The sequence below is a fragment of the Salmo salar genome, chromosome ssa22, assembly GCF_905237065.1.
Source record: "Salmo salar chromosome ssa22, Ssal_v3.1, whole genome shotgun sequence".
NCBI classification, from domain to species: domain Eukaryota; kingdom Metazoa; phylum Chordata; class Actinopteri; order Salmoniformes; family Salmonidae; genus Salmo; species Salmo salar.
The window spans coordinates 1,497,524-1,514,637 of record NC_059463.1 but is presented as its reverse complement, the minus strand read 5'-3'; the positions used below and the strand labels follow the sequence as shown (position 1 = coordinate 1,514,637).

The following is a 17,114-nucleotide window of genomic DNA, read 5'->3' as shown; positions in this document are numbered from 1 at the left end:
ACTGTCCATCTTCCTTCCTCTCTTTTTCTAAACCATACACATACTCTCTTCCTAATAATCACCTTGTAGGGTGAATTTCAGCGGTAGAAATGAATTGCATCAGTAGAAACAGGACAAAACAAGCAACTTGTTAGCTGCTACAGTATGTAAACAAATATCACTGCAACTCAATATCATATAAGCTCCAGTGCACGGGCATCTACCCTAACATGACAGCTAACCTGTCAAATAATAGGAAAACGAGGCAATGTATAGCCTATGAATATATGTACCTAGCAAACATGACAAACCATGACCTAAGATAAACACGAAGTACTCTAATCTCCATTTTGGTGGCTAGTTAGCTGGTTGTCAGTATAGCCAGCTAGTGATAGTGACAGCTGAGGTTGAGACTTTGCAAGCACAGCCCAAATTTACAGCCACACACAACTTTCCTTGCATGACAGACTATCTAGCTAGCTAGCTATAGCAAGCAGCTTGGGCCGTTTCCATATGAATTACATGGATTAAAACAAGACAAAACAACCAACTGACTATATACAGCTAAAACACTGCAACTATTTCCATGACACAGAGAGCAATCATTCGAGCTCCTGCTTCACCGCTGATGTGCTCACCTGTACCAACCAAGTGATCATGACAGGATTTGCTAATCTGAGAGGTATTCCCCAAGTTTCACAGCATCAAACATCAAAAACACCAAACATATCTGCTGTTTACTTAGTTCACTCAGCTTGACAGTATCGCTTTCAAAGTGCAAGGACGTGTCCGAACGCGTATCACCAACCAACATACACTGAACAAAAATATAAATGTAACATGTAAAGTGTTGGTCCCATGTTTCATGAGCTGAAATAAAAGATCACCGAAATGTTCTTTACACATAAAAAGCTTATTTCTCTAAAATGTTGTGTAAAAATGTACACCCCTATTAGTGAGCATTTCTCCTTTACCAAGATAATCCATCCACCTGACAGGTGTGGCATATCAAGAAGCTGATTAAACCTGGGGACAATTTTACATTTACATTTACGTAATTTAGCAGACGCTCTTATCCAGAGCGACTTACAAATTGGTGCATTCACCTTATGATATCCAGTGGAACAACCACTTTACAATAGTACATCTATATCTTTTTGGGGGGGAGGGTTAGAAGGATTACTTAATCCTATCCCAGGTATTCCTTAAAGAGGTGGGGTTTCAGGTGTCTCCGGAAGGTGGTGATTGACTCTGCTGTCCTGGCGTCGTGAGGGAGCTTGTTCCACCATTGGGGTGCCAGAGCAGCGAACAGTTTTGACTTGGCTGAGCGGGAACTGTGCTTCCGCAGTGGTCGGGAGGCGAGCAGGCCAGAGGTGGATGAACGCAGTGCCCTTCTTTGGGTGTAGGGACTGATCAGAGCCTGAAGGTATGGAGGTGCCGTTCCCCTCACAGCTCCGTAGGCAAGCACCATGGTCTTGTAGCAGATGCGAGCTTCAACTGGAAGCCAGTGGAGTGTGCGGAGGAGCGGGGTGACGTGAGAGAACTTGGGAAGGTTGAACACCAGACGGGCTGCGACAATAAAAGGCCACTCTAAAATGCAAAGTTTTGTCACACAACACAATGCCACAGATATCTCAAGTTTTGAGGGAGTGTACAGACTGCAGCAATGTCCAACAAAGCTGTTGCCAGAGAATTTTAATTTATCTTAGAGAATTTGTCAGTACGTCCAACCGGCTTAACAACCGCAGACCACGTGTATGGTGTCGGGCTGAGCGGTTTGCTGATGTCAACGTTGTGAACAGAGTGCTCCATGGTGGCGGTGGGGTTATGGTATAGGAAGGTGTTATAGTGTGGACACTATATAAATAATTACATGGTTATTATTGGCATTGACTGTGACCTTTCCCCTTTGATGATGTCATCACTAAGAGTCAGATCTGTGCAATGTGATTCTACCACCGGTTGAGTGGGCTATATAGTTCTGCTATTTTTGTACCGTTTGTACCAGGCTGTACACCTTTTAGTTATTGGGTTGAAAGTAAAGGAAAGTAATATTGAAATGTGTGTGGGCATTCCTTGTCAAGGTACTACATCTTTTTGGAGACGAGGATAAAACTTTATCAACTTGTACAGGGCGAGGTGCTAGCTCGCTAAGAAACAGTGGAGGTAGTCAGTTAGCTAGCTAGCTTAATGAGCGACGGAGAGCAGGTGCCCATGGGTTGTGTTAGGGGCATGTTCCATGCCTTGTCCCCGCACATCTACGTGCATAACTACAGGGAGTAAAACCTGATACTCAGGTGCAGTGCGACCAAAGCGCGACTGCAATAAAGACAGCAGGGAACGATCCTGCAAACACGACCAAAAGAAAAAAATATCCAAATATCAACAAAAATATCCCAACAACAGTGGCCAACCAAGAACTTAAATCAAACTATACCTATCTAAACACAGACTGAAACAATTAAAGGCATTACACTTGCGAGAAAGCATATGAAAACATTCAATTAACCAGAGTCAAACCCTGAGATTGTAGCATTAATACATAGTCTTGAGAGAGGTGAATGACTAGCTAGCTAGCTAATGCTAACTTAGCTCAAAGAAAACCATAACAAACCCACGTTAGGTACAACATACATTGCACCACACATAGCTGGCAAATAGCTTAGCATTAGCTCATTATAATCAATACAACCTCCAAAAAATTATTTTACAATCTATGCAATAATTATTTGTCACCAGTACTTGAAAACGTGAATAAAACTGTAAATACATTATGCTCCATACATACATAAAAACATATATACTGTATGCTACAGTAGAAATGACAACACGATATACAGAAAATAAGGCACTTAATTTGATAGGAACGCACACATGTCCAAAGTTATTACTTGTAAGGAAAACAACAATGAAGGCAATGCGAGCGCCAGCCAGAAAATGTGCCAGTTCATGCAAGACTGTGCAATTGTCTGCAAATCACGCCTCGCCAACCTGGAACAGGGCGATGATTAGTTATGCCGCTTATCGCCCATTTGTGTTCACGGCTTTATGACATGGAACAAGATTTAAAAAACTCCAGCCAAAGCCTGCACATGCTTCAGTGTCAACAACAACGCTTTGGTCACCTTTATCACCGTCCTGGCAGAACTCACAAAGACACTCACTTCAAGTGTGTTTTTTTCTACCCAGTGACAGGGCTAGGTCGAGACTTACTGTAGTGTAGTGTAGAAGTATATCTCAGGGCACACAAGCGCCCAAGCCTGACCTTTTCACAAGGGACTAAATAATGTGGCAGGCATTAGTACACTCCGACAAATTGACATTAGCCTAACCAATTAGGGGCATTTAATCTTCCCGCGAAGAAACAAAGCAGGCCATTGGCGGTAGAGGAAGTGTCTGGGGGAAGTGTGTGTGTGAATGCTGGGGAAAGGTTAATGGTCTCTCTGGAGGGAGAGAATGCACAAGGGGTCTTTGTTACCCTTCCAGACGCATCTCTCTGACAAAGCCCCAGGTCTTGAAGGAGCTCAGCCAGTTCATTACTGCCAGCTTTCATTCTGCCGGGCTAACATTGACTTTAATGCAATTTAATACTTTCACTTTCCCCTCCTATTTGTCTGCCGCTGTCTTTCTTTAATCCTCAGAAAGGGAGAAGACTGTTTTTTTCAAATCCCCTTTTGTTAGCCAAAGATCTGACGCATAGACAAGGTTGACTGGTTGTCTTATTGAGATCCGTTATTTGAAGATGGTGGTTATACAGTATGTCAGTTATAGGGCCTGATAACATGTTCAAGGGAGATTGACATGGTCCAGAAAGTCCATGAGTAAAAACACCACCCTGATCAACGTGAACTACAGTGTGCACTTTTAACCATACCTAAGTCAAAGCATGGATGGACACCGTTCTCCTTCACAACGTGCAAATCACTGGTGGCTAAAAAGCTCCACCTGGCTAAGCTAAAGGAGCAGCCGCATGAGACGAGCTTCCAGAATAGACCATTTCTTTCTGACACGGCACTGTCAAGTCCTCAGAAGCCAATAAATTAAGCTATGAAGTCTCTCAAGGCATGACAAGAGGTAACAGGAAAGGTTAGAAATGGGCATCTTTGAATGTGCCCCTCACGATGACACAATGTCCTCTCGTGGATGTGACTGAGGCCAGGAGGTGGACCCGTCCCTGGGAACCATCTGGGATCAAAGGCAATGAGCGCTGTGACATCCATTTCGACAACATAATGGCCAATTCGGTCCTCCGAGCTGGATTGCTATTGTCACTTCATCGACTTCTAGAGAGGCTTGTTTCATTCAAATATACAGTGCATTCGGAAAGTATTCAGAACCCTTCACTTTTTCCACATTTTGTTTCATTACAGCCTTATTCAAAAATGGATTAAATTGTTTTTTCCCTCATCAATCTACACACAATACCCCATAATGGCAAATCAAAACAGGTTTTTAGAAATGCAATTGATGTCTTTATTGAGATAAATAAAACACATTCGATCTCTATCTACGGTTTGGGAAAAAATCATTTCCTATTCCTCTATTCTCAAAAAACAATAGAAAATTGAACAGCAACAACAACTAATTAATGCCATTCTGGAACTAGACTAACAATACTCCTTTCCATCACCAGAACGTTACAAAGAAAGGCCTTATTGTTGGTCTAATTCCAGAATAGCATTAATCAGCTGTTTTGTTGTTTAATTTTCTTCAAACTCAGTACAATTTACTATCCACAGATAAGACTAAGCAGCATTTACTCCGCGCAAGTGGCTTTGTTTATGAGCATGGAGAAAAGGCTAGTCGACTTCTAGCTCAACAGCTCAAGTGCAAATCTGCCTCACAGCTGATTCCCAAAATGTACAGTACCACACATATTCATACAGTTAATCCCATTGAAATTAATAATTGCAAGGGAAATCCCCTGGCCCAGATGGCTACCCAATCGAATTTTACAATAAGTTTTCTGCCAAACTGGCACCACTCCTTCTTGAAATGTTCAAACATGGCCTGGGCCAGAGTACCACAATCTCTGATGGAGAACCCAGCGAAGATGCATATGAGTGTGGCTCATAAAGACCTTTCTCGCTTTTGAATGCAGACGTTAAAATGTTAGCGGCTCGATCCTCGATTAAAGTCTACTATGACAGACCTCATATCAATGGATCAGACAGGGTTTATTTAGGGTTGCCACTCCTTTTCTAACAATTGGTATCTGCTCAATGTCATACACTCCTGCATCTTCAGACGTTCCTGAAGTAATGAATCTCTTTACATGCAGAGAAGGCATTTGACAGAATGGGACTATTTATTCTCTGTACTGGGAAAATGTGGCTTTGGAGTGAACTTCATTTCCTGGATCTGATTGTTTTACTCATTAATCAAGGCATCAGTATAAACAAACTGCGTTCACAGTGTTTCCCATTGTCAAGGGCCACACGCCAAGGATGTCTAATGTCCCTTCTGTTATTTGCCCTGGCAATAGAACCCCTTTCTATTATGCTAAAGGTCACACCCTCAATACATGGTATTTACAGATGGGGACTGGAACACAAAGTTTCCTTGTATGCAGATGACTTGCTTTTATATATCAAACCTTGAAGTGTGTATCCCTGATATAGTGGATCTACTGAGTAGGTTTGGTGTGTTTGTTCAGGTTAGGAATAGAAATTCTCGAAAAGTGAATGTTTTACTATTAATGAATTAGCATTACAAATTCCACAGGATATCATTCCATTTCATATGTCCATGTCTAGCTTTAAATATTTAGGGCTCAATATCACCTGTACCTTGTCTTCCCTCCATGATGACAACTTAATTCCCCTTATTAACATCTCTGGACTTTCAGAGATGGAATATTCTCCACCTTACTTTAGCTGGTAAAGTGAATTGTATCAAGATAAATGTATTGCCCCGATTTCTGTATATGTTACAATGTCTCCCTCTTTTTCTACCCATGTCTTTTCTCATTTCAGTGGTTAAACTTGTATCTTCTTTTTATGGGGTGGAGGGAATCCAAGAATACGTAAAGTATTCCTCCAGAGAGATAGAACACACGGAGGACAAGCCCTTCCTAACTTTGTACAGTATATTATTACTGAGCAGCAAATATACAACACATTATTTACTGGCGTCACACTCCAGAAACTGACTAGTGTCAACAGAAGCCAACTCCTGTTTATCTTTTCCAGCTTTAGTCTCCTCCAGTATTCCTCTCTCAGGAATACTACACATCCAATCCAATTGTTAACAGTACTCTTAAACATTGAACTCAACTCCATCAACATTTTTAATTCTGTGATTTCTTTATTCAATGTCATATGTCATAATCACCTCTTTCTTCCAGCTAAACTGGATTCAACTTTCAGGCTGTGGCAGAAGAATGGACTTATCAAGTGTAATGACCTCTATATATATGGCACCTTTTCCAATTTTGACAACCTCGCTATCAAATGCAATCTACACCGTTCAAGTTTTTTTGGGGGTATTTCCAATTCCGCTGCTGTAAACAGCATATGAAATGTATTTATTAGACTGCTTTTCTAGTTTAAATCGCTGGCACGGAGGCCAATCAAAGTAGATTAGGTCACACACTACAAATTAAAACACCATCAAAAGAAACTGAAATTAAAGCCTAACAATATGTTAACATAATAGGCCATAGTCTATATACAGTGCATTCGGAAAGTATTCAGACCCCTTGACTTTTTCCACATTTTGTTACGTTACAGCCATATTCTAAAATGGATTCAATAGTTTTTCCCCCTCATCAATCTACACACAATACCCCATAATGACAAAGCAAAAACAGGTTATCAATTTTAGCACAGTTTTTACAAATAAAAAACGGAAATATCACATTTACATAAGTATTCAGACTCTTTACTCAGTATTTTGTTGAAGCACCTTTGGCAGCGATTACAGCCTCAAGTCTTCTTGGGTATGATGGGTTCAAGTCCAGGCTCTGGCTGGGCCACTCGAGGACATTCAGAGACTTGTCCCAATGCCACCCCTGCATTGTCTTGGCTGTGTGCTTAGCGTCGTTGCCCTGATGGAAGTTGAAACATCGCCCCAGTCTGAGGTCTTGAGCGCTGTGGAGCAGGTTTTCATCAAGGATCTCTCTGTACTTTGCTCCATTCATCTTTCCCTCGATCCTGACTAGTCTCCCAGTCCCTGCCGCTGAAAAAAATCCCCACAGCATGATGCTGCCACCACCATGGCTCACCGTAGTGATGGTGCCAGGTTTTCTCCAGACGTGACGCTCTGCATTCAGGCCAAAGAGTTCGATCTTTGTTTCATCAGATCAGAGAATCTTGTTTCTCATGGTCTGAGTCCTTTAGGTGCCTTTTGGAAAACTCCAAGAGGGTTGGCATGTGCCTTTTACTGAGGAGTTACTTCCGTCTGGCCACTCTACCATAAAGGCCTGATTGGTGGAGTGCTGCAGAGATGGTTGTTCTTCTGGATGGTTCTCCCATCTCCACAGATAAATTCTGGACCTCTTTCAGAGTGACCATTGGGTTCTTGGTCACCTCCCTGACCAAGTTCCTTCTCCACCGAGTGTTTAGTTTGGCCAGGCGGCAAGCTATAGGGAGAGTCTTGGTGGTTCCATACTTCTTCCATTTAAGAATGATGGAGGCCACTGTGTTCTTGGGGACCTTCAATGCTGCAGAATTTTTTTTGTACCCTTCCCCAGATCTGTGCCTCGACACAATCCTGTCTCGGAGCTGTACGAATGATTCCTTCGACCTCATGGCTTGGTTTTTGCTCTGACATGCACTGTCAACTGTGGGATCTTTTTAGACAGGTGTGTTCCTTTCCAAATCATGTTCAATCAATCAAATTTACCACACTTGGACTCCAATCAAGTTGTTGAAACATCGCAAGGATTATCAACAGAAACAGGATGGACCTGAGCTCAATTTAGAGTCTCATAGCAAAGGGTCTGAATACTTATGTAAATAAGGTATCTGTTTTTTATTTTAATACACTTAATAAACATTCCTAAAAACCTGTTTTCGCTTTGTCATTATAGGGTATTGTGTGTAGATTGATGAAGAACATTTTTCATTTAATCCGTTATAGAATAATTCTGTAATGTAAGAAAATATGGAAAAAGTCAAGGGGTCTGAATACTTTCCTAATGCACTGTAGACTAATACAGTGGTCACCAACTTTTTGGTGCACTGTACCTGTAAAATCTAATATGAGGAGCAGTTTTCCATGGCTACCCTCTAAATTTGAAATAAATGTTTGACGGAGAGGCAGAGACGGCTGGCAGTGCAGCAGATTTTTGTTTGAGACTTCCAATCTGAGCAGCAATTTGCCGGTAATTATTTCCGTTGATGACAGAAGTAATTATCTATTAATCAAGTCTGAATTTATGTTAACCCCCTCTTCCTCTCTGTCCAATTAACGGTAATATTTTTGATGGATCCTGACAATTACGTCGGGGGAAGGGAATGTGCATGTACTTCTCCATCCATCTCACACTGAGGAGGAGCGAGAGAGAAATAGAGATGGAGAAATGACGGTGCATGCCATTATCGATGAAGATATCTGGCTAGTTGGTGCGGGCTTGTTGGTGTGAGGGTGGGTGGGACAGAGAAAGCAAAGGAGAAAGAGAAAAATAAGGAGAAAGAGAGACAATGGAGAAAGAAAGATAACAGTCAAAGACGATGGGAGAGCAGAGTGGAGACAGGAGGCAGATGCTGGATTACTGTACTGTGAGTCCTGGGAGAATTGAGGGCTCACTTCGCAAACATCACATAGAAAGACGCCTGTTTGAGAGCTGGAGGATTGTTGAGCAAACCGTGAGCGGAGCTTCCACAGCCTCGAGGGGGCCTTCCTTATACTGGCACAGTCTCTTGAGTCTACACAGAGGAGCTCTCTCTTTCTGTCTATCCATCCCTTTCATTCTCCATTCTCTCTCATACACTCTCTTCCTCCAATGTAACCTGAACCTTCCCCTCTTACTCTTCCCTCTCCCTATCTTGCCTCCACACTCTCCTGCGCTCTCCCCCTCCCTCTCTATCTCCCTTTAGCTCACCACTCTGATTTCAGTAGTAGAGTTTCTGCTACTGTGTAATGAAGAGCTGCTTCCCAAATAGCACACTATTTCCTATTTAGTTGCACTAATTTTGACGAGAGCCAATAGACACTCTGGTTAAAAGTAGTACACTATGTAAGGAATAGGGTGCCATTTGGAAAACACCCAAGGTGTGGGGAGATTGGCCTCCTGTGTATGGTCTCAAAATCCTCAGCTTTAGTTTCCCTCTCTGAATAGAATTCCGGCAAGACACAATATAGTGTAAGATGATAGCATGAGATGGATGTCGCTGATTAATTGCTAGCTACAACACTAGAGTTCTTTTTTTAGGGATGATTTGGTATTTCTGTGTAGTCTTGATAACATCCAAACACAAGTCCAACAGTTTCTTTAACGTGAGAACTATACTAATCGCCATCAATTGATAAGAAAATGTCCACATACTGTATGGCGTAGGAATAGAACACATGAAAATAGAGGAAAACAATGTTTGTGATTTTTTCCTAGATAATAGTCCTATTGTGTGTCACTTCTTCGCCAGTCAGGCTATGATCATTTGTTTGTCCCTTTCTCACACCACAAACAATGGCGAGAGAGGTGTTTGCTTACAGTTTATGTCTTGACCTGCTCTGTCAATTCCCAGGTGACAGTACAACGGATCAATTTATCCCCGTACGTTCAGGAATCTCTCAAAAATTGGGCAATACCTGTAAATCCAGCGCTGCACAATGAGAAAAACACAATTAAATTGTATCACCTTTTAAACCCTCGGAAACCCCTGCTATCAGGAAACCCCTGCACCGACTCTCTTTTTCTCCATTTCTCTCTCCCTCTATCTTCCCCTCTCCCTCATCCTCCCTCCCTCACTCTCCCTCACTCTCTCTCTCTCATCCTCTTTCTACTGAGTCATTATGTGCTTCGTGCCTTGAAATATCAGGTTAAACTTTGAGCAACTACAGAATGTCAGGTCCGGTATCACAAAAAGTCTCAGAGAACTGATCTAGGATCAGGTCGCCCCGTCAATATTCATTATGATTTAAAGGACAAAACTGATCCTAGATAGTTCAGCACTCTTACTCTAAAACACTTTCTAAATATGGGCCCTGGCTTTCACCTCAAAGAATATGAGCCTCGGTCAGCAATAAAACCAGGCATCCCTCCTCTGCTTCACAACAAGGTTTTCAGACATGATATCTAGCTTTTAAGTATGTCATTGAAAAAGAGCGAGAGAGAGAGAGACATTCTTCCAGCGGCTTGCACTTTAGCATCCTGTGGCACAGGCCTGCCCCTGTATTAAGCTGTCATTTAGTCAGGCAAATAGAATAAGTGCTGTGGATTAGGGTGACACAGTCATGCAGATAAGCAGACCACTGGCAAATACAGCTCCATCCACTCACACAGCAAATGCAGCTCTCTTCTCTGGAAAAAAAGAGAGAAAGTGACCGGGTGTCGAGCATACTAAACAGACAGTACCGGTGAGTGACAGACAGCTCGTCAAAAAGTGCTCCTGCCACTCTGCTGCCCCGCTGCTGCCACGGCAACACAAGGGGCCAGATGATAACGGGGAGTTGAAAGAAACAATTAGGCTTCTGACAGGTTCTCATGGACTGATTGGGAAAAATCATGTTCCAGATATATTTTTCTCCTTTTTTACTGTTTTCAACCTTTTTTTCTAAAAGGCCCAAAGGATAGGCATGCGTGTGAAATTCATTAACTCTCCGACAGCCTCCCAACCCCATTTGTGCTCTCAGGTGTTTCATTTCTCGACCACTTGAAGTACATTTTTCCCCTCTGAAGTTCTGGAGGTGTAGTCGTTTCCCCTATCAGTGCTTGAGTGACTCCCAGTTACATTTGCTGGGGAAATCACAGTTGAATTGCTTGCCACAATTTCTTGTTTGGATGACATCCAGTTTCTTTAACCATCTTCTATTACAATATTCAGACCTCTTTGAAACTGTTATTCAAAATTAATTTTACTTCAATCACATCCTGAAATTAAAAGTTAAAGTGTATGTTTTGTCTACCTGTGGAATAAAGCACCATTATGGAAGTATAGTGACAGAGCAGTACTCAAATAAAAATAACTGAACTGAACAAAGAAATAAACGCAACATGTAAAGTGTTGGTCCCATGTTTCATGAGCTGAAATAAAAGATCCCAGAAATGTTCCATACGCACAAAAAGCTTATTTCTCTCAACTTGGGTGCACAAATGTGTTTACATCCTTGTTAGTGAGCATTTCTCCTTTGCCAAGATAATCTAGCCACCTGACAGGTGTGGCATATCAAGAAGCTGATTAAACAGCATGATCGTTACACAGGTGCACCTTGTGCTGGGGACAGTAAACGGCCACTCTAAAATGTGCAGTTTTGTCACACAACTCAATGCTACAGATGTCTCGAGGAAGTGTACAATTGGCATGCTGACTGCAGGAATGTCCACCAGAGCTGTTGCCAGAGAATTTAATGTTCATTTCTCTACCATACGTTGTTTTAGAGAATTTGGCAGTATGTTTAACCGACCTCACAGCTGCAGACTCCGTTTAAGCACGCCAGCCCAGGACCTCCACATACGGCTTTTTCACCCATTGAGCATGTTTGAGATGCTCTGGATCGACATGTGTTCCAGTTCCCGCCAATATCCAGCAATTTGGCAAAACCATTGAAGACGAATGGGACAACATTCCACAGGCCACAATCAACAGCCTGATCAACTCTATGCAAAGGAGATGCGTCATGCGGCATGATGCAAATGGGGGTCACACCAGATACTGACTGGTTTTCTGATCCACACCCATACTTTTTTTTTAAGGTACAGTATCTGTGACCAAGAGATGCATATCTGTGTTCCCAGTCATGTGAAATCCTTAGATTAGGTCTAATTAATTTATTTCAATTCACTGATTTCCTTATATGAACTGTAACTCAGTAACATCTTTGAAATCGTTGCGTTTATATTTGTGTTCAGTGTAAATAATATCCCAAGTCAAACCAATCCTAAATAACATACCTCCCTTTTTGGCTTCAGCCATAGTGGAATATCAACAAAACCTAACAGAAATGTTGTATAAATACTCTGGAGCAAACTGAAGTTCATGGTAAACACACACACACACACACACACACACACACACACACACACACACACACACACACACACACACACACTCTAAGCCACCAATGTGTGTGTCCTTCAGCAGGTTGACATTTATGTCATGAGTTTTGTCCTGGAGGCAGAAAAGTGATTTTCCCTTAGATAGGCCAGCTGCAAAGTCAAAATTGGCTATATATATTTTTTTTTTAAACGAAAACAAAAATGGGCGTTTGTCTTAATTTAAGGTCAGCGTTAGGCATTAGGGTTAGCAGTATGCCTAATGTTAGGGTTAGGGTTAGTTTAAAAATCTTAAGATATGATGACTTTGTGGCTGTGCCAGCTAGTGACCACTTTGCAGAGCTGCTGCCAGAACAAGATTTATGACGAAAACACGAACCTGCTCCCTAAAATGGAAGGGCTGGCGAGAGGGGCCTTGAACACTGACACTGCATCAGCCTGGAATTACCATTAGTCTGGCAGCACTTGGCTAGCGAGTGTCCTCTCCAGCATACAGAGTGACTGCTGTCTCCTGTTACAATGCAGGTGTTAGGGTGCTGCAGGATGATGTATGCAAAAGAGTGGGGAGCCCTTGGTAATGTATGCAGAGAAGCTACATTTATTCACTAGATTTCTTTCCTTGGCAAAGGGGCAATGGCCAGTGAAAAAAACACCATGGGCTGCATTCAACACTACTATTTCCCATTGAAATGAATAATGTTGGTTGTCTGTTCTTCAGCTTATTTGGGAGAGTGGTGCTGAAATGCAGATGACTGACTGGCATGATATATCAATTCATAAAAAATAAAATAAATATCTACACAGAATATCCTGATTTACAGCAGGGCCTACTGCACATTATATATTAAAGTTGTGTAACTAATGCACATAACCAACAACAAAATAGATGTTTCCATGCGTTTGTCCAAGAATTAAGTTTGATTTAAAAAAAAGAATCAGTCTACCACCAAAATCCATATGGAGTTATGCATCGGAAATAAATAAAATGGACACCAATCCATAAAGTGTGATCATCCATTTCTACGATAACCACAAACGTAAGTAATAAACTGCCTTAATTTAAAAAAAAAAGAAGAATGGGTATTCCAAGGGTCTCGGATTTACAACCATCTTTGTCCTTGGCTGTTTAGTAAAGTTCACTTGCGCGCATGATCCTCTGGTGTGGGTGAGCGTAATATAATGATGTGCCCAGAGCGCCACCTTACGGGTGAACAACTCAGCAGGCAGACCGTTTCGAGCTCATGAACACCGAAGATGGTGGATAAATGAAGATAATTCACTCTGGTCATTGATATTTTTTTAAATGGTCAGTTCCCGTCAACTTAACTGTGTGTGTGTCCCATAGACACCCAAGGCAATAGCAGCAGGTTCTGGTGTACTTAATTAATTGACTTTCATTTAACCAGAAAACCCCCCAGAAAATAACAGCCAGTGGGGTGTCTCGCTTTCTCATCCGTCTCTGATGAATACTTTTTGTAGCCTTGCTCATACACGAGATAAGAAATTCAATCGCACTGAAAAAGTATGATAAAAATGGTGAAACAAATAACAAACATTTTAATTTGAAATTCGGCCTTTTAGTCTCCGGATTTCAACCACGTTCAGAAATGTCATGATTATTAATTTGATTTTCTTATTTAGATTAGTTGTTCTGTTTATTAACTGTGAATTTGAAGAAGGCCTACATTTATTTAATGGTTTTGTTCATTAGGCCTACTATCAGATATTCAACTAGACTACAGTTTGAGAGCAAGAAAAAGCTAACGTGACTGAGACAGCAGTCTGTTCCGTGATATCAAGTTATTTTAACATTTCGTCCAACTACCGTCATGTTAAACTGTTTAAATATAGGTTACAGCACAAATATATTTTCCACGAAAACTTTTGCCACAATGTAGTAATGGGTCTGTCACTTATTTCCAATCAAAACCTCATTTCGAATCGCGAGTATGAATATGGGAGGTAGATAAAATCCGTACATAGCCTAGACTGGTTATAGGAATTAGCCTAGTGTATAGTGAAATGTTGTTTAAAAAAAAAATAAAAGCAGAGTTTATTCGAGTTGGTCCACGTATAGCCTATTCAACGTTATGCGTAGATTACTTATTATCACGTTATAAACTACTCAGAAATTACTGCCACTTTGTGTAATGGTTATGTGGTGGATAGCTTAGCCTATCTGTGTGATAACGATTCTGCATTACAGATACACGTCAATATTCTCGACTGTCAATGTCATGTTTTATAGCCCAGGCTACTTGTGAAAAAAAGCTTGACCAAAAGCTCCCCAAATTGCTCTCTGAGTAACAAGTGCTCGAAGGGCGTGCATTTTGATACCGTGTGTGTGTGTGTGTGTGTGTGTGTGTATGTGTGTGTGTGTGTGTGTGTGTTGGGAGCGTACGTGCGTGCGTGTGGGTTCAAGTATGTAGCCTACAATATTCGAAAATAAAAGTTGGAGACGCAGCATTAACTCCTACGCATGCACCTGCCCACAGTCCCTGCGTATCGCCATATCCAAAGCACAGACTCTACTGAGATGAAAGTAGCCTATAGGCTTCTAAGCACTTCCGAGAAACAAGAATACACTTACCTGGAAAGAACTGTCCACATATTAAGTCCAGCAGTTGAAAAAGAAGCGAAGCAATTATGTAGTTCCCTTTGTCCATTTTGTCAGTGACTATTTTACATGCGCGCCTCCCGTCCGTTTACTCTCTGACTGTATACACTGACAGTATCCTCGCATTGGTATTGCAGTGAGGGAGTAGACCTACTGAAAGGCAGTAGACAGCAATCCCGGCGTGATTGTTTGACTTCAATCAGTAACTGATGGCAAGCGGAGTTGAGAACAGACCGAGAAGAGCGAGGAGAGTGGCAGAGGATTCCGATGTCCCCCGGTTCCCTATAGCCTACCTGCCGCTCCGACACGACGTTTGAACCTCTATCTCTGCGTTGGAGTCTTATATTCCGCTGTGCTGGGGCAGAAGAAAGACGTGACAGTGTGCGAGGTATTCTTTCTCCAGTGCTGACACTCACTTCTGATGCCGAAAGTGCGGCTGCTTCCTAAAAAAGAGCAGCCTGTCGTGCGCCCAATGAAAGCTTCCCGCACTTGGATAACCTTTTAGCTATGTCAAAAGTGAGATTTTATTGGCACCCTTGATGAAGATAAGCAAAAAAGATTGTATAAAATAAATAATGCAAATACATATTGTATGCTAATATTTTTGGGGGAAATTATATTACTTTATACTAATACAATAGAAAAAAAAACAAGATTTTGTTTAACAAGTAATAAAGAAATATATAAAAAACATAGGGGTCAAAATTATTAGCACCTCTGTTTTCAAAACCTCACTTTGCACGGATAACAGCACTGAGCCTTTTACTAAAAATGTTATGAGATCTTAAACCATTCATAAATTATCTTTCCAGATCGTTGATATCCTTCACCTGCGTTTATGGACTGCCCTCTTCAATTCACAGGGGATTTTTTATTTAACTAGGCAAGTCAGTTAAGAACAAACTGCCTTGTTCAGGGACAGAGAGAAATATTTTTACCTTGTCAGCTCAGGGATTCGATCCAGCAACCTTTCGGTTACTGGCCCAATGCTCTAAACACTAGGCTACCTGCCGCCCCATTTTCAATGGGGTTCCAGTCCGGAGACTGAGATGACTATTGCAAAATATTGATTTTGTGTTCAATTTACCATTTCTTTGTGACGTAAAATTCACTGCCTCAATATTGCACAAATATGCCTATTTATTGCTCCCTGGCTCACTCTCTCTGTGAGTTGTTGCTTATACTAGGCTATTTACTGACTTCAATCCTCAATTTCAGTTATACTTTTTCAAGATGCGTGATTGCAAAGACTTTTCGACAAGATATTGCCGAATAAAGGGGAGTCATGAGAAGACATCGACATCTGTAGACAATTGGCTCCAGAAACAGTAAATTGTGGATTTCAAAATACTTATTGAAGGATAGATTAATCATTCAGTTGATTAGTCAAGACACAAAAGTATAGGCTAATCCTGTGTGTTGATTGAGATATAATTAATATGATTTTAGAGAGATATTGATCATTAAACTGTCTGGATTACTGTAGAATTGTGTGCTTCAAGTATTACTTCATGCTTTTGAGGGATAACACTCTCCACTTGGGCTGTGGACTTGACCTGACATTTTGACCTGAGATAATAATGTAATTATGAATCAATCTATTAATACAGTAAATACAGGCTAAAAGACCATTGGTTATAGGGCTCTGTTGTTGGCCCATTTCAAGGAGGTTGACGTCATAAAGGTATCCTGTATCTGAGAATCATTGGATGTAGCCCCCTAGAGTTCAAGTCAGACTGTTCAAACCCATCACATTGCAAGACATCATTAACTTATTTTAATGCAAATGAGACAACACGTATTCCGTTCAGCACAGGTTGCATCGAGTCTGTCTCAAACACCTTGACCGAAATATATGAATCAGGCACTGATGCCATCTACCATGTAGGGAGCACAGCAGCACATCACCTTCAATCATACTCCTATTTCAGACATTCAGAAAATGTTCCGTTAATTTCGGAATAGGAATAAGAACCCCTATACCACCTGCATAAAAAATAAAAATCCTCTACTGTCAAAATGTGAAACCTTATTCCTTCAGGGCCACGTAGCTTTGGTCTAATGATCTCACACCAACTACTGTAATATCAGACATTTTCTCAAGGTTTTCAGTAGCTAATGAGTGGCTATAGTTTGCATTCAGTATTTTAGATATATTGAACAACCCCATTTATATGTATCTATATGTCCATAAGCTATAAGCTCCAGAACGGTCAACTGAGCGAATCCCAGGAGCTCAACCAGAGAGCTATGCTGAGATAACCCGCAGGCCTGCAAAACCTGGAGCATCTGAACTTATCAGATAAGATCTCTTAAACATCATCTGCAGTCAAGTGATGCATTTGTTTTATTTTATTGTTA

At 41.3% G+C, this 17,114-nt stretch overlaps 1 protein-coding gene across 16 annotated transcripts in view; it reads right to left on the bottom strand.

Annotated features, from left to right (window-relative positions):
• LOC106582631 (receptor-type tyrosine-protein phosphatase T) overlaps nucleotides 1-15,188 on the bottom strand; it is a 591,582-nt gene extending 576,394 nt beyond the window's left edge. For all 16 annotated transcript variants that reach the window (XM_045705237.1, XM_045705245.1, XM_045705240.1 and 13 more), the window contains exon 1: nucleotides 14,727-15,188. In XM_045705237.1, coding sequence (XP_045561193.1) covers nucleotides 14,727-14,802 — 76 coding nt within the window. In that variant the 5' untranslated portion in view covers nucleotides 14,803-15,188. The remainder of the gene's footprint in view (nucleotides 1-14,726) is intronic.
• Nucleotides 15,189-17,114: the final 1,926 nt, after the last annotated feature.